Genomic DNA, 22096 nt, shown 5'->3' with positions numbered 1-22096 from the left:
TGTCAGTCATTCCCTTGGTGTCTGTTTGGTTTCTTTACTGTTTAGGTTCAGTTTTCTCTCTGTTTGCTCTGTTTCCATTTGCATATTTTCCTGCATGATTCCCATTTGTTAATCACACCTCTTTCCCCTGTTATTTAACCCCTTAAGCAAACAGTATAGGATTGAACAAAAAGGCTAACTTTGTTTCTAATTCTGTAACTTTTTAGTACTTTATGCTATCACCCAGTGTTGGGCAGTAGCGTCGCTACAAGTAGTGACGGTACTAGCTTAACTACATTTTTCAGTAGCGTGGTGGTAGCGTCACTGTTTTCTCAATGAAATAGCTTTTCAGTAGCGAAGCTCTTCTGTTGATCAAGTAGTGCGGTAGCGTCCACACAAGCTAACGTTACATTTTCCCAAGCATTTCTGAGGATCAAGCTCAAATTGGAAACACAAGTGATAAGAACGTGGATATACTTCACTTTCTACGTTCCTTTCTGCCTCGCGCAGACGCGCACAGATGCGCGCGCGAGTCTTTCAAAGTTCTCATTTGGCAGTGAGCGCGTAAAGACCGGATAGGCGCGTGCAAATTCTAGTTGACGTTTTTTTCCTAGCGCTCAATTCGCTGTTGCACGCGCATCATCCGCGCGGTGACAAAAGAGAAACTGCCAAAGTTTTAAAATCTATTGTGTCTCTTGAATAAACACCTCTTGTTAAAAGTATTGGGGTCCAGCCTGGCCACCTCTTGATATGAATGAATGAAACTTGTTTAATGTGTGTGGGAGATAGATCACACACACACACACACACACACACACACACACACACACACACACACACACACACACACACACACACACACACACACACACACACACACACACACAGGCTACATGTTTTGTTTTTTGACATGTTGGTACTGTTTGGAGCAGGTCTTAATTATTTTGCTACTGTACTTTCTGGACTGGACTTTTTTTGTACAAGTTTAGTTGTAAATTAACTTACAGTTTGTCCTGCAAAAGTGCCCAAGTCTAAATCGAGCATAAATGCAAACACACAGTTGTGTATGCATATCATACACATACAGATGAACAAACACACACGCACTCTCGACACCAGGGGCCTATTGCACAATACTAGGATAAGGGATTAAGCCAGGATATTTCGGTGATCCTGGCTCAATTTATCCGCTAAAATATATATACAGTTTGCCTTCAGGGTATGTTTACATGACAGCTGTGTACTAAATTTTGCATAAAAATTACAAGATCACCAAGATATCCCGGCTTAATCCCTTATCCTAGTTTTGTGCAATAGGCCCCTGGTTTTGTTAATATTATGGATCACATGGTTTTGTTGCCGAATTGATTTCGGACAGTTTTATGAATTACTTTAAAAAATGTGTGTCTATATGCTTGACTTTTATTGATCACTGAGATAGCATTGCTATGAATGAAGTTGTTTCAATATAATAATAAAAAAAAAGTAGCTTACTACATCTAAGCTACTTTTTTTTTAAAAGTTGCTGTAGCTTTGCTTGCTACATTTCCCAGGGGGTTAGCTTCAGTGTAGTGAAGCTTAATTTAATGTAGAGTAACTGGTAGCTTAGCTCACTACATTTTCCAGCTAGCTTGCCCAACACTGCTATCACCACAAAATTGTGTATGAGCAATGTAGAGTGAGTTATTGCATGTCAAATAAGAAATATTTGTAAAATTTTAAAATATATATAAAAACAAATAGTCTTTTACCAGCAGTTTCTCAGCATTAGATTGTCCAAATATAATAACATTTATATTTTCTAAAAATATAAAAAGTTTGCTAACAAATGATACATTTGACTCTCCTTTTGGAGTTATGAGTTTTTAAAGTTGTGTATGTGTATGTCGTGGTTGTGCTATCTGTTTCATGAGTTTCCTAGTCCTCGATCATTGTGTGCTTCACTACAGCCACCAAAAGCAACACTGCCATTTTTAAAAGAAAACACCCTCCTCCTAAAAATTGTCATTCTGACCCCCCCCTACAAAATAGTGGATTACTCTGTAAACATTAATCAAAAGCACTTAATATTTGGGCTTTATATCACTATTCATTTTTGTCTTTCTTGGGGGAAAAATTTAAGTAATTAACAAAATCACAATTTTTAGCTGAGAAAGTTTCTGATATTTTGTTGATTTGACACAGAATTAAAGAAAAAAAGCCCCAGTTCGTTTGTCCATAATTTAATTACCATCCAGATATTTAATTGCACTCATTTATTATCAAGCAATAACTATAATATTTATTTTATACATTAGATATAGATTATTGTTACAGACTTATTTTCAAGACACAACACAGTTTCTATATTAGTATAGATTTCTATATCAATATAGTTTCACATATTAGTATTAAATCAGTACACACATACAGTTATATATAATAATTGTAAATACTAATAAGGTATGCAGAAATGGATTAGCTGCTTTATTAAATGTAACTTACTTTAAATCCATTTATATGCCTTTGATCCTGTTGTTTGTCCAGCTTTGGTGTGCTCACACAAAGATGAAAGGGAAAATTGTAAATACAAATGCATATTGATGCTTGTTGGGTTACAGAAAGAGTTGATTATTTGACTATTTTCTGGTGTAATTTGAATAATGTATAACACATTATAAACAGCTTATAGTAAACACAGCAATAACAAGTTTAGTACAGTAAACACAGTAAACGACTGTTTGAATAACACGCATTAATTTAAATTTACCCAGGCAAGCTCTGCAATCTGCATTGCTGCAGTCATGTTTTTGTTTTGTTTTGTTTTTTGAGGGGAGACCAGGGGCCTGTTCTTCGTACGTGGCTAACTCAGTCAGCTGGATTTGATTGGTGATGATTTGGTTTGATCTCGGATTGTTTGATTCTTCGAAGCGCATCCTGGACTTGCTGTCATAGCAACAGGTCCGTCAGCTTAAACCTGCTCAGGAGCTTATTTCATGTAAACAGGATTAGATTGCATCTTGAGGTGATACTTAAAATCTGTCCCAGCCACTGCTACTTTATTACAAGACTTCATTACTGAACCAGGGGTAATAATAATTTAAAATAATAATAAATATAGATAAATAATAATAAATAATTTAAAATAATAAAAATAAGTTTATTTGAGTGTAGCCACAATGACGGTGTCTGTTCATCTGGCAAACGGCCAGATGCCTCTCGCCTCTCTGAGGCGCGTTATCAGATCATGTTAATACGATTAATGACCACAAGGGCACCACGATGTCTGAAAGACCACTCTTTGATCTCCCTTGGGAGATAACAAGCAGGCTCCGTAGTGACTTTTATTGCCCCCAAATGGCCCTGCACGATATCTGACACCTCACAAACATCTAGACACCCACACCCACATAGAGTCCCACCAGTATCAGGAATGTATGATTAAAAGCCACCCCAAAAACGTATTAAATGTATGCTTTTTTGCTTAAAGTGTTTTTATATGTGTCTGAAATAATTAGGAAAATTATATAAATGTAACTCAAGCTGTGTAGGCCAACAGACAGTGGAAAGCCTGTATTTGTGTATTCCCAGATCTCAGACTTATGATCCATGGTATCCTTGTAATCAGAAAAATGTGATCGTACCGAATCTTGCAAAAGAATTTACAGAACATGCATTATTACAAAATTACCAGCGTTGTAAAGAAAAATGCATTGAGCATATCTTCCCCGGATAAGGACCAAAAGGAGGGACTAAGCTGAACAAAGAACTTTGTTTCGCGCCGAAAACTCTCTGATCGATTGGACCATCCAGGAAATGGGCGTCGCTCTACCTGATCTACAAATGCCAATGTGACCCTCACCCTTCCGCTTTTGCATCGCATCGCATCAAACGCCGCAGGGCCATCTGCCACCAACTTTTCCAGCCCCCGAGGGCATTCTTCAGAGAGTTGAATTCAGCACACTTCCAGACCCGCCGCTCCACACCGACCTCGGAAAGAACCGCCGGACACGCAGGACATTTGAACTCACATTTTGATTACACGCACACACGCGAGAAGCCAAAACCAAAGCAAGTATTCTTATTTCTACAATCCAAACTGCTGTTAAAAAGGTTGTGTTAACCCCGTTTGGGACGAATTAACTCTGTGAGGGCTCTGTGTAACGAACTGAAGTGAACGCTCTCTCTCTCTCTCTCTCTCTCTCTCTCTCTCTCTCTCTCTCTCTCTCTCTCTATTTTTGGTCTATTCATTCTTTTCGTTTATTTTTATTTCGTTTATATTCTTTTTGTTTACTATCTATATTTCTACTCTCTTTATGCATATTTAGTATGTACTTTCTGTGTGAATTGTAGTGTTATTTTTAGTCTGTGTTTATTAAACTTCCAAAAGACATTTTTGAATTGAATCTGTTACTCTTCCACATACACGAAGTCAATGAAACTTACGATCCTAACGTTACCTAAACTGCTTATGCTACTATTTTAGTAAAGTAAACTGTACGAACATTAGAAATATTGATTTGTCCTAATCAGTAAAGTTAATGTTTCTTATGCGCTCGTAAAGCAGTAATCCCTTATTGAGAATTGATTTGAAAGTCTATAACTAATTTGCAGGACAAACTTAGTAAGATCATTTCAAGCAATTCCGTAAAGGGTTACTTGTATTTAATTAAACATTTTTCCTTATCGGAAAATTTAAATACGTAATGAACGACTAGCAAATTATATTCATAAATTCATGAATATTGAATATCGAATCCCTTTTGAGTTAATTATTCCCCGAGACATTAAACTCATTGTCATTTTTATTACATGAGAATAATATTTTAATGTTGTGTAAAACTTGCATATAATACAGTAGACACAGTCACTTGATTGAGAGATTTATTTGTGAATTGTGATGGAATAATTACTTTATAGTTGTATTGGAGGTTTACACACATCGTGCAGTTAATCTTCGTCGTGCATTAAAGGACAACTCCGGTGAGAAATGAACCTAGGGGTAATTAACAGATGGTTAGCGAGTAGATCGTTCTCTGGGATGCGTTTTCATGAAAATCGAATGTAAAGAGTTTTATCTCTAAAAACAGATTAGCTTATAACACTAGTCTATGGGGCACAGGGTAGTGAAATTAAATCGCTAGTTAATACCACTAACAAGGCTCAAAATAGCCTCACACTAACACGGCAGCATAATGAGGGTCCCTACATGCAAACCGAAGCATTGAGAACTTTGTAAGAGTACAAACAGTTTAATAAGAAGATACTTTATAAAGACAGTACATTACGCGTTCACAGACAGCAGCCATCTTGGAAAACAGTGTCGACGAATCGATCCTTGAGCGCTGTGCTAAGTGAGCTGATCGATAGGAATTAAGTTTGTGAAATCTACCTACATGGACATTTTTATTTTTATTTATTTATTTATTTATTTTCTCTGTTGCGTTCAGTGTTTTCTTCTGGAAACAATGGATCATATGAGATTCACAGTAACAGTTCATCTCTTAGCACAGCGTTCGTGGATCGATTTGTCGAGACTGTTTTCCAAGATGGCTGCTGTCTGTAAACGTGTAATGTACCTTCTTTATAAAGTATCTTCTTATTAAACTGTTTGTACACTTACAAAGTTCTCAATGCTTCGGTTTGCATGTAGGGATTCAATTAAATTAGTTTGAAGAACCAAATTAGCCCGAGATATATTATCATGATTAAAAGATCTGGGATCTGTCAAATCATCTCAGATGTATTAAGCGAGGTACGAAGAACAGGGCCCCAGGGATGAAAGTAACACTTTTTCTGAAGTTAAGTTTATGGTGTTTGATGTTCCGTTCTGAGTCTGATTTGAATAATGCCCATTTTGTTTGGAAGTCTTGGATCTCCTCTTCTCTGCTGCATCTGACACCTGTAACAGAAGACCGGACCTAACCGCCATGACTTCCAGAACAAGGATGGGCACCTTCCTAGTCCCGCTGTCTCCCGAGTCCCCAGCATGCCCATCAGCGGAGGATCGCCTGTTGGGCTTCAAGCAGGGCGGTCGCCTGCTGGAGTGGTATGTGGAGGAATTCCTGGAGTATTACATGTCTGGTCTGTTTCTGTTGTGTTTTTGCCCCTGCACTTCCTGGCTTGAGTTGTCACATGTTCCTTTGTTCTGTTTCCCGCCACTTTTCCGTTCCCATGGTTACCCTCATCAGTTTAGTTCCTTCCAGCTGTGTTGAGTTCTGTCATCTGTATCACCTGTTCCCCTCGTTTAGTCAGTCTTCAGTGTGTATTTAGTTCCCTCATGTTCATTCCTTCCTTGTCTGTTCTGAAGTTAAGTTTAAGGCGGGCGTACACGGTGCGATTTTTGCTGTCGTACAAACTCGCAGACGATTTTTTTTTCTCGGGAGAAATCGCGTGGACATCGTGGATGCTCGTATGGTCGCGGCTCGCACCGTGTGAGAGGAAATACGAGACGAGCCGAGCACGTTAAGAGCACCTCCCGACCTTACGATCATTTTTAAACATGTTTAAAAAGTTCGGGGAGTCGGCCCGATTTTTACCAGCTGTCCCCTATTGCCAAATCATGCACAAGCACGAGACATACGCTCAATCTATATGACTATTATTAGCTCAGTGGCTGCCACATACTGCGTTCACACACACACACACACACACACACTTTCTCTCTCTCACGTGCACTCTTCTCTCTCCCTCTGGTTGTTTCGGTTAAAAGGAATGGCTGTTCTCTGCTTTCCAACAAATCATTTTCACATCTTTTTTCTTTATTTTTTGTATCTAAAGCTATAGCAGCAACATTGAAAGCTCCGGTGTCTGTTACATGAAAACTCGTGTGATCGCGGCCGGCTCGCGGTGCAACAGTCGTGCCGTGTACCAGCTGATTTGATGCGATGATCAAATTAAATGACTCGTAGCGTCTGCAATATCTCACGACCTTCCGAGTGTCCGAATTCGCACAGTGTACGCCCGCCTTTATGGTGTTTGATGTTCGGTTCTGAGTCTGATTTGAATAAAGCCCATTTTGTTTGGAAGTCTTGGATCTCCTTCTCTGCTGCATCCGACACGCGTAACATATTGAAGAACAAAGAATAATCACTTTTGATTATTGTAAACAATTTAAAGTGACAACGTTATCTTTTATTATTTTATTAAAATATTTGTTTTAGGACTACATTGAGCAGAAAAAATGCAATGTTTGTGTGTTGTGTACTGCATTCCTGTCACATTTAGTCACTAGGTGCCATCCACCTATCGTTATGTGAATTTAGCGATATCACATAAAAACTCTGGATAGAAGCACCAAGATGAGCACAAAAACATATACGCTTAACTAAGGCAGATTTTCATCAGATAAGAAGACGTGCATAAACTATGATGAAAACACATTTACCACATGACGCAACAACAACATCATAACAACATTATGATAATATGAGGGTTTGGTTGTAACATTTTTTATTAACTGTTACAACTCTCCCCACCCCAAACAGCAATAGCATAACTGCTTTAGCATAACTGCTTTAAACTTAAAAAAAGCTACTTTAGGTAATGTAAATCACATAATTGTAGTAATAATTGCTAGACAAAATAACAATAAAAAAAGGGAAAAAATTGACTTCCCTTCCTGAAAATATATAATTTTTTATCATACAGTGCATCCGTAAAGTGTTCACAGTGCTTCACTTTTTCCACATTTGTTGTTACAACCGTATTCCAAAATGGATTAAATTGATTATTATATTCCCTAATTCTACAAACCACCACCTATAATGACAATGTGAAAGAAGTTTGTTTGAAATCTTTGCAAATTTATTACAAATAAAAAATGGAATAAATCACCTGTTCATAAGTATTCACAGCCTTTGCTCAATACTTTGTTAAAGCACCTTTGGCACACATGTTTTTGGGCAGTTTCTCCCATCCTTCTTTGCAGGACCTCTCAAGGTCCATCAGGCTGGATGGGGAGTCGGTGCACAGGCATTTTCAGATCTGGATCAGTCTGGGATCTGGCTGGGGCACTTCTGTCCCTTTGGAAGATGAACCGTTCCTCTAGAAATGACGCTTGCCTTTCATGCCAAAAAGTTCAATATTCGTTTCATCACATCAGAAAATGTATTGTGGTCTGGAGGCCTTCAGGTGCCTTTAGCAAACTCCAGATGGGCCGTCATGTGCCTTTTACTCAGGAGAGGCTTCCGTCTGGCCACTCTACCACTAGCACTGTGAATACTTTCCAGATACACTGTAAAATCTACAATGTTGCTCAGAGTCACGTGCCACCTCCATGTGAGCTCAAAAATAGGAAGCGAGTGTATTATATTGATGACATCACCATTAGGGCTCTTTGCTGACCCTGTTACAACACTCCCCATTCTTCGTATATCATTACTTTGTAGACTTTCTGTTTCCTTATGAATTACATTCCTTACATAACTTAATTCCCTTACCTGTCCATCAAAAAAGAAGCCAAATGAGCATCAATTCTGATGGATTTTATTCATCATTAAATCTTTTGAGTACCATACCAATATTTATGCTTGTTAAAATAAAAAGGCATCATTGGCTGCACAGTTTATGTTTTCCCAGTGTTTCCACTGGTAAGGCACAATAATAAACTTGTTTAATTGTCTAATTTTCACTTTTGCATCATGAAACAACACAATTTAGCATTATTGAAGCATTGGAGCGGCAGCAAATGGGCATATATAGAGTATATGAGTACATGCATTACATTAAACTATTAGCACTTATTGTGTTGTGAATTGTTGCCTGTTTTTTATTGCTGTATAAGAAGCAATATATGTAATTTCGATTAGTAAAACCAATGGAAATGGGTTCTGCATCAACTGAGTGTGGTCTAAACACATCCTGCCTCTTCTGAGCCAAAGTGGTGTGGTAATTCTGAGACTTACCATTTAAACAGCAAATATTAAACAGTGTGGGAGTGTGCTAAGTATCGTTTTAAAGGAGTAGATGTCAATAATGTTTCACCCTCATCTTGTTCCAAACCAATATAATGTTCTTTCTTCTGTGGAACACAAAAGAAGAATTTTTGAAGATTAATTTTTGGCAAGACTTATGTTCTTATGTAATGACAATTGGCATTCACCCTAACATTTATTCCTGTGAAATAAATAAGAAATATCAAACTACAACCAGTGTATTAATGGATCTAATTTTGTGACCATATATCATCCAGGGATGCAAACACATGTATGGTCAAAAAGAGAGAGGTAATCGAAGTCCTTGCCCCGCGGCAAATATCCAGATTACATTGCCCCAAACCCCTGCCATCTCCGGCCCACCCTATAGGCACACAGAGTAAAATAAAAATCTGGAAATGTGTTGTGGTGGCACATACCATAGACCAGTGGTCTTCGTTTTTATTTTATTTTTTATTTTTTCAGGAGAGCCACACTGGTAGGACAAAATCAATTGGAGAGCCACTTTTAGCAAATTCTAAAAACTTACATCCAATAGAATATCTGCTTATCAGTCTGTCATCCCTGAACATACAATATGCAATGCAATAAATACAAAAGGCAGATAGATAGTGGGTATGCATGCATAATATATTTTTAATGTAAATTTTCCTTTAGTGCTGTCAATCGATAAAAACATAGATCAATCACACATTTTTCTGTGATTAATTGCAATTAATCACAATTAAAAACAAGTGTTTATATGTTTTTAATATACTTTATGATGCAATCATTTCACAGTAAATAACCAAATTAATGTAGAAAAAACAAATATTTGTTCAATGGCATATTTTTATTAATATACATGAAGGCCGGTATCAGTGAAACAGATATGTCTCTATGAAATATTTTCCCACCAATTTTAAACATCAATTATAGTCATTCAACGAAAGCTTATGTATAATGTATTTTAAACTTCAACTTAAAAGAATCCTCTCATAAACCCATGTCATATTTACATGTCCTTTCTGTCTCACCGGTAGACAATAGGCTACAGAAATTGAAAAAAGTTATCAAACAGTCTTCACTGTATAAATTATGAATTAAATATAGATTAATCCTTATTAAAGCAACAAAAGATCTTTAGTCAAGACTCAAGAGCAGTGAGTGATTAACATTAATGCCTGTCCCTTTAAGATCTGCCGCTGCAGAACTGACGTGCTGTCTCACGCCCCCTTTTGTCCTCACAACTCTTTAAGTTCGTTTAAGAGGTTTTTTGATATGTGAATACTCAACAAAATGGACATTTGGCATAATTCGTTCTGTGTGTTACAGTTTTTTCAAGTGCAAAAGAGAACTGGATTCTGGCACACTGTCTGCTCCTGATGCTGGCACGCACAAATCCTAGTAGACAGTGCGTATCATATGCACGTGAAAAGTAATTGTGGCGTATAAATCTAACGATAAATACAATTCATGTGATAGATACGGATTTCATGAGAACGTGTTCAGAGTTAAAAGCAGGAAAAACAGCTGCCAACTCCGCAGTGAGTCATGGACGTAACGGCAGTCTGGGCAGAGCAAGTTTACATTTCCAATATTTCCTACTTTTGTAATGCTGCTGTTTGGCGTATTTAAAAATACATTTAAAAAATAAAAATTATTTGTAATAGATCAGGTACTTTGAGTTTTGGGTTATGATATAGCCCTGCTTGTTTGTATTAAAGGGGTGGTTGCATGCGATTTCACTTTTTTAACTTTTGTTAGTGTGTAATGTTGCTGCTTGAGCATTAACAGTATCTGCAAAGTTACAGCGCTGAAAGTTCACTGCAAACGGTGATATTGTCTTGTAAAGTTATGGCAGTTTATTGCTTACAAAAACGTCCGGTTTGGACTACAGCGCGCTTCTTCCCGGGTTGGTGACATCATAAACCCTTGCTAGTCTCCGCAGATGTGACTTCTGCCCGTAATGGTAAGGGGCGTGGCGTTTCCGGCAACCTGTGCTTGGCACTTCAGCCAATAAAAATACAGGAAACTACATTTGGCCATCTAACCAATCTAAGACCGTTGTGTGTTTCGGAGGGATGGGATTCATAGAAGCAGGAAGCAAACGAGCCGTTCAAAGGACAGTGGAGACAGCGGTGTGGAATAAAGGTCAAATATAAGAAAAATATGGTGTTAAAAAAAAAAAAAGTATTCAGACATGTTATACTGCGCCCCATAAACACAACTAAGCCTAGAAAAAAAAAAATACATGGAACCACCCCTTTAAAATATATTAACTGCATGATCATTTCACCGGATTATTTACTTCCATGCGAGCCGCAAATTAAGATGGGCGAGCCGTACAATGACACTGCCAAAGTTATAAATAAAATATATTATTAATTACACTGTAAAAAAAAAAAAAAAAAAAAGTTGAGAAAACTTAACAGTTTAAGGCAACCAGAAAAACTGAGTTGTACAAGTTTTTGTCATACGTTTTGTATGTAAATAATATGTTGGATTTTTTACAGTGTATTATTATAGACAGTAAAACATACTCAGCAAGAAGAAACACCAGTGGTTGATGCGTGTGTGTATACTGCTGTTTTGCTTAGCTCCTATTTACTGTTTGGTGGAGGCAATCCAGAATTAATGTTGGTAAAATTATTATCAGATAGCCTACCCCGCCGCCCTACACAGTTTGCATCTCTCTTGTCAAATGTCCAGCAATGATGGCATCACCACATTATTAATTCATATTTGATTTGAGAAGAGGATGCTCCAAAGATTTTCCAAGAATAAAGACTTACATTTTGGACTGTCCCTCACACAAAGTTATTTTATAACTAGAAAACTAGAAAAAAATAATAATATGTGTTGCTTTTGTGCCATTTTTGTCAGTGTGATTGTACAGAAAATATTGTCTGAGATATTTCACCATTTATATTCCACAGAAGGAAGTACATACATAAAAGGTTTTTTTTTTTCTTATTGCCATCTGGTTCCATGAAGAACCATTGACATCATTGACTTATTTATGAAAATGATTTTGAGAGCTGTGGTTTTCTGGAAAACACCAGTGACCTTTCAGTCCGCCTCGTCATTCTGCATTTTCTCATGCAAGGAAACCACAGCAAGGTACGTGGTTTTAAAATCAATATCTGCTTTTCCATCATGGCTACTGCAAATTAACTTTGTTGCTCTTCCTCTTATAGATTACTGATACTCAGCCCAGTGCCTAGAGAAGGCCTCCTCTTTTCTCGGTTTACAGAAGAAATCTTCTGCAAAAGTGACTCTCTGAATGTCCTGCACATTAAGAAGTAAATGATGGGATCCAGACATACGTTAAATGCGGACAGGAAGAGCGTAGCTTCTTTCAGCTGGTAGAGGATGAAGCGGTCATACGCGCTAAAATCAGCGTTGGGCCTTTGGCTAAGCGTGTAGGGAACGCGGCAAACGTGGTAGGGCACAAAACAAAAGACGAACACAGCCAGCAAGCTAAAGATGCTTCGATTTGACCGTCGGCCTGCCTCGCTGCGGTCCCGTTGCACCCGCTTTAGAGAGCGGTACACGTGACAGGCGATGGAGGTGTAGCAAAACAACATCAGCATGAACGCCACCCAGAAGATTCCAACGGTGAAGTGGGCTGAAATTTCGTGCCATGTTCGACCCAGTTCACTTTTCAGGTTCATGCAGGAAAACACTTCAGGCATGGGCTGGTTGGTTAATATGGTGTTCGGCAACATGAAGAACATCATGACGGCCCACGTTAGAAGCGCGAAAGTCTTCGCTACCGAAGCGCGCTGCAGAAGGTAAGACACACCTGAGGTGCCGCGGACTATTTTAAAGTAGCGCTCCATACTAATGAGGGTCATAAAGGTTATTCCTGTGTACATGCTGAGGTAGAAAAGCACAGCTGTGTAGCGGCAAACTATCAGCTTCAACTGCACGCCGCCTTGTCCGAGGTCACCTAACACACGCCACGGGTAGGTAAACAGCATCAGAATGTCCGCCACCACCATGTTTTTTAGGTAAACAACTAAAGCCGAGGAGCTGGGAATCCTGAAGAAGATCCAAGCGGCAAGTCCGTTGAGAATGAAGGCACAAGCGCAGATGATGGAGTAGAACACGGGCAGAACCTGATGCGTGAACACACTGCTGACATTCGTGGCGTTTTTTTGTTCCGTCTGTGTCATGTTGGTGTAGTTCATATCTAAAACGGAAAATGAAAGAACATTTTTTTTTAGTGCTTGCTTTGATGATAACAGGAAGTATTGTGACACAACATTATCTAGGTCTTTTTGCTGATGTCCAGAAATGCAAAGTGGCACATATGCCACATGACTTTTTTTTGTGTGTTTTGATTTCTACTTCTTTTCACTTGTATTTACACTTTGTCTAACCGCAGGACAATAAAACCCATGTGGAAAGAAATAAAAGAATAAATAGAATAAAATAATATACTCAGGTGTGAACTGAATGTAATGTTTTCAGACACAACTGTATGTTAATTGCAATTAAACAACAATGTATTGTAATGTACAACAATGTAAAAATGTATATATTTGAGATTGCTTTTTTGAGGTAGGACTTAAATACTTCTTTGTAATTGACTTGTGTTCTTCTATTATCTTTGAAATGTGGTTAAAGTGCAATGGATTTACTGACAAACATCTATTGTGAACTAAAATATACTTTAATGTAGCCTAGAAATCTAGACGCATCCTAGCAGCAGCAAATTTAATCTGCCCGCAAGTGTCGTCTAGGAACTCTCAATACCCTTCTGAGCTGTATTCCCCTCAATCTGGACGGGCCAATCACGTCGTGTATAGAGTTGGCGGGCGGGGCCATAATGACAACGGCCGAGTTGCGTTTGCGTGCTTCTAGTAAAAACAGAAACTGGCGAACGGCGGCGGTCTTTCGAATCAGCTTTGACCGCGACTCTGGAAGACTTGGAGTTAAGCTTTTCTCTGAGAAAAGAACAAAGAACGGCACTGAAGTCATTCTTAAAAAGGGACGAGGTGTTCGGAGTTTTGCCGACCGGATACGGTGAATGTTTAATCTATCAACAAGCTCTGTTTCACCTTCGTTGCTCTGGTTGGTTGTAGCGCTATCCTATCGCGTGCAGAGGGAGTTTGAAAGACAACCGTTTATCCCGCCCCTCGGATTGAGCTGTCAATGGTGAGTTTCCAGACCAAACATCTTGATGTGGCTCTGGCTTGTCAGGCTAACTTTAATGTTATTTCTGTTGACATTTGCATGTCATGCAGGCCAATTAAAAAATATTTGTATAAAATGGTGAAAATGTAATATTGAATAACAAAATAAAGTTTAAATTATAATCAAGTACTTTACATGTGCCAAGTACTTGTGTAAGTGAACACTTTAAAATAAGTGTTTCTTTAAAGCAAGACTAAATATTATTCAAATATATTTCAGTAACACTTTACAATAAGGTACCAATAGTTAAGGTAAGTTATTGCATTAGCTAATATTTACTAACAATAAGCAATACATTTGTTACAGTACTTATCTTTGTTAAGATTAATTAATAACATTACAACTGTTCATTGTTAGTTCATTTCTAACAATCTAACATTAGTTCACCTTTATTTGTTAACAGATACAACTTTTAAAGTAAATGTTGAGATTATCTTCGATTAATAAAGAAATATTAGAAATATTTGTCATGGTCATGTTAGCTAATGTAGTTTATACTGTTAACAAAATGCAACCGAAAAATTGTAAAGCGCTACCCATATTTCTTTAATGTACTTTAAAATAAAACTATATAAAAGTAAAATGATCACAAAATGCACAAGTGTGCAATAAACATAATCGCTCTCTTTAAGTAAGTGTTTTATTTTATTTTATTAATATTATATTAACTGCTAGTATAATTTTAAGTTTTAAAGTACTCAAATTTTCAAAAGGGCAAACACTAAAAAAAATCATTTTGTGAGTTTTGCCATTATATTTGATTACTAAATAAGATAAGGTTTGAACTATATTCTTATAGTCTTATCAGATTTTCTTCTTACTTCTGTCATTTACTCACCCCGGGCTGTTCCTAAACCGGTGACTCTCCTCTTAATATTCAACAATATTATTAATCTGACTGCACTGACACTATTGGGTGAGAACTGAACTGAGCTGAACGAGCACATCACTGCTTTATAGATCAAATTAACTCATTTAATAATTGATGATCTTTACAATGCAACTCAACCACTGAACTGACTTCTGCTGAACAATATTTACTTTTAGAGGTGCCATACAGCTGAAATGAACTATTTGCCTCATTGAATCATTCATTGTCTAGTTATCACTGTAAAGCTGCTTTGAAACAATCTGTATTGTATATATAGCGATATATAAATAAAGGCGACTTGACTTTGGAGATGCAATGCAGAATGCCACTCTAAGTCACCATTGTATGAGAAAAAGGAAGTGAATGGTGACTGAGGCTGTCAGTCAATAGCATTCTGTCTAACATATTTTGTGTTCCACAGAAAGAAAGAAAAATCATATCAGTTCGGAACAACATGAGGCATGACATTTTTAATATGTCTATAATTTCTAAAACTTTTATTTTTGCATCAAGTAAATAACATGTTCTGCCTTTTTATTAAGATTTTAATCAAAATGACATTTTGAATGTCTTCAGCCTAAATATGGTGCAATTTGTTTTCAGACATTTGTAAAATGTAAAACACTCAAAATAACTTTGTAATATCCTCTTAAAAAACAAACAAACAAAAAAAAGCTTATAACCTTTTGCCATAATAAAATAAACTTACTTGAAGAGTTGAGTCAGCTTGAATCTGGCAGAGAATAAGAAGTGTGCCTCACATGATATTTCAGAGGAAGGAGGTGTTGACTGAGACAGGAACTGACAGAAACGCTCAGTTTGTCTCGTGGGTGGACACTTGCTCAGAAGCGTCCTCCACTGATATATATTGCAGAATAAACCCTGACAAAGTGATCAGGATAACAACCGGCTGGGTGTACCTTATCCCGCTTATTACACAGCTACTAGTCTCAAATCAATTTGACACAAAATATTGTCTTGAGATTAAACATTTGATTAGCTCTTAAGCAAAGCTTCCATGAAGAAAAACAGTTCCAAACTGTATTGCTGAAGATTTGTTTTTTTACCATTAATGCTAAATGTTGAAACAGACACTGAAAGGGTTAGTTCACCCAAAAAATAAACTAAAGCTATGATGTGACTCACCCTCAATTGATCATATGTGTATATGACATTATTCTTTCAGACGAATACAATTGGAGTTATATTAAAAAAAAGTACTGGCTAACGTTAATCCAAAGAGCAGTTGCAGCTGTTTTTGAAGTCCATAAAAAATGCAGCTCCGATCGTTAATAGAGGCCTTCTGATCCTAGTCGATGCATTTGTGTAAGAAAAATATCCATATTTAAGTAAAACCGTTAAGTATTTAACAGCCACAAGATGGCGCCAGAGAGTCAACAGCGTAAGCTGAAGTAGAACCTGTCAAGATAGCTTGTAGTACCCGGGTGAGAGGTGTTGTGTGTTATAACATACCACTGGAATGCACGATTGACCAATCAAAATCAAGTATTTCATAGAGCCATAATGCTCCTTAGTGTCTATGGAGTTAGAAGTGTTTCAATAAAACATCAGTCTCAGATATTTAGAAATTCAAAAGAGCTTTATTGACAGCACATCCATATCCAGTGAATGAAATCATGCTTCTCAGTGCAAAGCCCTATTCGGACGGTAGCCTAATTGTTTCTTGTGGGGTCGTAAGGTCTTTTCATCATTTACAGGGGCTAGTCTGGGATTGTATTGCATCCGAATCCAGAATGTCAGTGCTTTTCTCCCACCACCCGTGTAAAATTCCCCAGCCGAATTACTTTTTTTAGACAAACACCAAGGTTGTGTGTGGTGATTTAATTATTGCCTGAATCCACATATCTGAGTTTGCAAGAAGAGATTGCTTCGAAATACACTGTTTATACTTTTTGACCATTGTAATTTCACTGTAATTTGGAGGCATTTTAAAGGAAGTGTATGTAAGATTGTGGCCAAATCCTGGACTGCAATCACTTTCAAATGACTGTAGAGCGGTGTATCCCTCTCCCCCTCCCCCTGACTCAAGGTTGCCAGATAGGCTGCAGGATCAGCAGGAACGTCTGTAGCTGCAGCTGTGGTAACTAGAGCAGATCTGACAACCTGGATGCAGAAACACTCATCACTTCGTGATTGGTCGATGGGTGGAGGGCGGAGCTTCAGGCCAAAACACAACATGTCAACATCAACATCAGTTGAGAACTTTTAAATGACAATATCCTGGCCGGACTACTGTTGTCAGTGATATAAGTATTTGAAATGAACATGATTTCCTAATGTCTAGTGACATATCAGGGCCATTTTATGATTAATTGAAATACATTTCTTACATACAGTTCCTTTAAAGATCTATAGTCTACACTTTTATTACTGAAATGCTGGAAAGTGTTTGCAAGAATAATCTATCATTACCGCTCAAAAAAAAAAAGAGAAGAAAAATGTAAACATTTGAAATGAGCCGTTATAATGGCAGTAATTAACGTTATAGGTTCAACTTGCTGCATTGTATTAACTTATTTCGACTTTTTTACGCTCATTTCAACATTTTTAAAATGACATCTTCCTATTTTTAAACAGGAGATTTAAATAATGAAATAATAAATAATTTCCTATTTATTAAATAAAATATGATTTTTTTCTTATTATTCCAAAAATATGACATTTTTGCAGCAGACAATCATTCGAGCAGTGTTCTCAGATGCTCAGGATCACAAATCTCGCTCCTCCACAGTGAATAAATCACCATATGAATGCAGGAGTTTAATGAGGTGGCATGCAAATTTATTTTTACAGACATCCACATGAGAAACAATTACCGTCCGAATAGGGTTTAAGACTACATAAGGTACAACAAAATATGAGACTGTAAATAAGATATTTAAAAAATTATAATAATAATAAAATAAAAAAATATATATAATTATTTATTATTTGAAATGCTGTTCTTTTGAACTTTATATTCATCAAAAAAGTTTAGGGTTATCTAAAATCAAGCAGACCTATTCTTCACACAAAGCTACCCGCCACAAATATACAATATAGTGCAATATTTGTACCTGATTTTTTTTTTGTCCTTTCTAATCTAAAATATATAGAACATACCCGAGTTCAACAAGTGCGATGTAAGGATTTAAATTTAAACAGAATAACTTAAATAACTTAAAGCAACAATTACTTTGTAAATTAGTTTACAACTCTAATAACACATTAGAGTAAAGAACCTTTACAAAATAACATTTACCACTTTAAAGTTGTCTGAAGAGCTTTCCGGATGTTTTTATTATTATTAGCTCTCCATATGAGGATTCAGTGGGAGTTCAAAGGGGACTTAAATGTGGATGTTGTGTTTGTTAGGCACAGTTTAAGCTGGTTGCCTTTCCCACCCCATGCTGTGGAATATGACACCGTAATACAACTGCATCATTTATTATTAATATTTTTGAATAATATTTAGATAAATGGTGAAGGTTTCCATTTACCTAGCCTGGACATCACATCACTCAACTGCTATGTCACTAATTAAACAAGTATATTGACCAAGTTAATTCCTTTGACAGTCAGATGTTCTTGCTTCCATTAAAGCACAAGCGGTGACAATTCTCAAATGATGCTGAGAACACGATGAGCAGGTTTCACACATACTTGTGGAGTTCATGCAGCTCAAGCTGCTGTTATTAAAACAAGTCCAACAAATATGGGCGATGTGAATCTGTTCCCAGCCAACATTTCATGGTGGGGCCAATGTAGGCACGTTATGGGCTTGAGGTAACATGGGTTTGTCCATGGGTTTCACGCCAGCCCTATATGAATTGGGACAGTATGGACTAAAACAGATGGGGACGACATGGAACCCATGGAAAAAAACCATGTGAGCGCATACCGGGACTAATTCAGAGGGAGGGCCGAGATGGAACCCATTGGCCAAGACTGTTTGGGGCACATGCTGGTACTAATTAAAATTTGTGTGACATGGAACCTATTTTGAAACCAATTTGAGGTGCAATCTGGGATTAATTCAGATAGGGCCAAGATGAAACCCATGAACAAACCAATTTTAGCCATACACAGGGGCTACTTAAGATAGGGCCAACATGGAACCAATAGACAACCCCATTTGTGGCCCATATTGGGACTAATTCAGAGTGGGTCAACATGGAACCAATGAAAAAAAATACTTTAAATCAGACCTCTACAGCACACACACGCACGCACGCTAAGTGGTTTCATCATGCAGTAATAACGTTAAACTTAAATGTGCTATTTCTATTTGATTTAACTCTTGATGTAACTTGAAGTGCTATATTAAATATATATTTTAAAAAGTAGTTAATTCCGAAGTCAAATTAAGCACATTTTAATTTGACTGAGATTTTTTTTTTACAATGCTGTTAACTGTACAAATCTTCTTTACCAAGAAAAACTATTAAAAATCTCCCCCAAACAGTTATATTCAGCCTATAATAATATAAATTAAGCAGTTACACTGAGATTGTGACAGAAACATTGACAGAAATCTACAGAATTTACTTTTTAACGGCAAGGATCCATAAACAATTCCCTTATAAGATCAATTCTTTATTAGGTTTACATAATACAGGTGCTGGTCATACACTCAGAATATCATCAAAAAGTTGGCTTATTTCACTGATTCCATTCTAAAAGTGAAACTTGTATATTATCTTCATTCATTACACACAGACTGATATATTTTTTAAATGTTTATTTCTTTTAATTTTGATGATTATAACGGACAACTAAAAAAAATCCCAAATTAAGTATCTCAGAAAATTAGAATATTGTGAAAAGGTTCAATATTGAAGATACCTGGTGCCACACTATAATCAGTAATTAACTCAAATCGGCTGATATTTATTTTTATACCGATACCGATTATTTGTATGTTTATGTGTTGAAAACCGATACATATAGAACCAATATTTGTATTTATTGTGTTATTTCTGTTTTTTACAATTAAAGCAACAGCACTGAACTGAGCTTTTTAAACACTGTATTTTTTTTTTCAATTTCACTCCCTTGCATACAGAACAAAATACGTTTACATCAATAAATAGTTAGAAAGAGTGAATTCTTTTAAATACACTGCAATGTCTTTTTAACGTTAATGCTGTGTTGAGTATTTGTATGGTGACTACCCTATATTTAAATGGTCTTTAAATGGTCTCTCAGTCTAGTTCTGTAGGCTACACAATCATGGGGAAGACGGCTGACTTGACAGTTGTCCAAAAGACGACCACTGACACCTTTCACAAGGAGGGCAAGACACAAAAGGTCATTGCAAAAGAGGCTGGCTGTTCACAGAGCTCTGTGTCCAAGCACATTAATAGAGAGGCGAAGGGAAGGAAAATAAGTGGTAGAAAAAAGTGTACAAGCAATAGGGATAACCGCACCCTGGAGAGGATTGTGAAACAAAACCCATTCAAAAATGTGGGGTAGATTCACAAAGAGTGGACTGCAGCTGGAGTCAGTGCTTCAACAACCACTACGCACAGACGTATGCAAGACATGGGTTTCAGCTGTCGCACTCCTTGAGTCAAGCCACCCTTGAACTACAGACAGCGACAGAAGTGTTTCACCTCAGCTAAAGACAAAAAGGACTGGACTGCTGCTGAGTGGTCTAAAGTTATATTCTCTGATGAAAGTAAATTTTGCATTTCCTTTGGAAATCAGGGCCACAGAGTCGTCAGTGATGGTTTGGGGTGCCATGCCATCTGCTGGTGTTGTTCCACTGTGTTTTCTGAGGTCCAAGGTTAATGCAGCCGTGTACCCAGAAGTTTTAGAACACCTCATGCTTCCTGCTGCTGATCAACTTTATGGAGATGCAGATTACATTTCCAACAGGACTTGGCACCTGCACACAGTGCCAAATGAACCAGTACCTGGTTTAAGGACCATGGTTTCCCTGTTCTTAATTGGCCAGCAAATTAAGCTGACCGTAACTCCATAGAAAATATATGTGGTATTGTGAAAAGGGAGATGTGATATGCCAAACCCAACAATGCAGAAAAGCTGAAGGCCACTATCAGAGCAACCTGTGCTCTCATAACACCTGAGCAGTGCCACAGACTGATCGACTCCGTGCCACGCCGCATTGCAGCAGTAATTCAGGCAAAAGGAGCGCCAACTAAGTATTGAGTGCTGTACATACTCATACTTTTCATGTTCCTACTTTTCAGTTGGCCAAAATTTCTAAAAATCCTTTCTTTGTATTGGTCTTAAGTAATATTCTGTGCCCATCATCCATTATTTCCTCAACTTAATAAAGCCACTCTTCTTTAAAACATGTTGACGCTTTATTTCATGTCTTAACGTTTCACATTGCCTCTCATATTGAGCTATTTGGACGGTGAACAGGACACACTGCCCCTCACATCGACATCATTCTCTCTAAGAAACCTGTAAACCGCATTCACCGATTCTAACACGATAGCGATAATAACTCTATAGCGGTTGAACAGAGCACTGCAATTATTTCTCATTTAAAAAGTACAATCAAATGAATATCTCACCTCATTTTGCATCTGCCGTCTGCGCATTTTATTCTTTCTGCACACAGCTTAAAGAGAACATTGCATACTGGGACTAATTCAGACCGTACCAAAATGTAACTCATGGACAAACTGATTTGGGGCCAGTACTGGGACTAATTCAGACAGTGCCAACATGGAACCCATGGATAAACCGATTTAGGGCCTGTACTGGGACTAATTCAGATAGAGTTTACGTGGAACTCATTTTCAAACAAATATAGGGTCCATACTTCATGGCCATATCTTGGCTACATTAGCCCCACCATATGTTGGTTAGATTTGACTTTCTTTTTCTTTTCTTTTTTTTGCTGCAAGTAGTGCAGCAATCACACATTTCAGCTTCACTTAAAGCTGCAGTCCATAACTTTTTGCACTCTAGTCACGCAGGGACTGTGCTCCTCCGCAGCAGAACCTACCAGACTGACCTAAAATAGTCCCAATAAAAACACTTATTATAAGTGGACCATAATTATTCAGGGTAAGACAAAAACACGGTTTGGAAAATGGATTAATGTTGTACATTCTCATTATAAAATTTTTGTAAATCTTGAACACAAAAAAAGTTACGGACAGCAGCT

The 22096-nt window shown here is 37.4% G+C and overlaps 1 protein-coding gene across 1 annotated transcript; it reads right to left on the bottom strand.

The window, feature by feature from the left end:
• Window positions 1-11349: 11349 nt before the first annotated feature.
• LOC137085040 (P2Y purinoceptor 14) lies at window positions 11350-15761 on the bottom strand. Its single transcript, XM_067451592.1, has 2 exons — window positions 15659-15761; window positions 11350-13071 (listed from the first exon to the last, which is right to left on the bottom strand). Exon 2 carries the CDS (start codon window positions 13067-13069, stop codon window positions 12068-12070), a length of 1002 nt encoding a protein of 333 aa, XP_067307693.1. The 5' UTR covers window positions 13070-13071; window positions 15659-15761; the 3' UTR covers window positions 11350-12067.
• Between the last annotated feature and the right edge of the window lie 6335 nt (window positions 15762-22096).

Source organism: Pseudorasbora parva, chromosome 8 (assembly GCF_024679245.1).
Source record: "Pseudorasbora parva isolate DD20220531a chromosome 8, ASM2467924v1, whole genome shotgun sequence".
Taxonomy (NCBI): Eukaryota; Metazoa; Chordata; class Actinopteri; order Cypriniformes; family Gobionidae; genus Pseudorasbora; species Pseudorasbora parva.
This window is presented reverse-complemented; position numbering and strand designations above follow the sequence as displayed.

What these genes read in the sequence shown, in the direction of transcription:
- LOC137085040 (XM_067451592.1), bottom strand. Translation starts at nt 13,069, where the DNA reads ATGAACTACACCAACATGACACAGACGGAACAAAAAAACGCCACGAAT.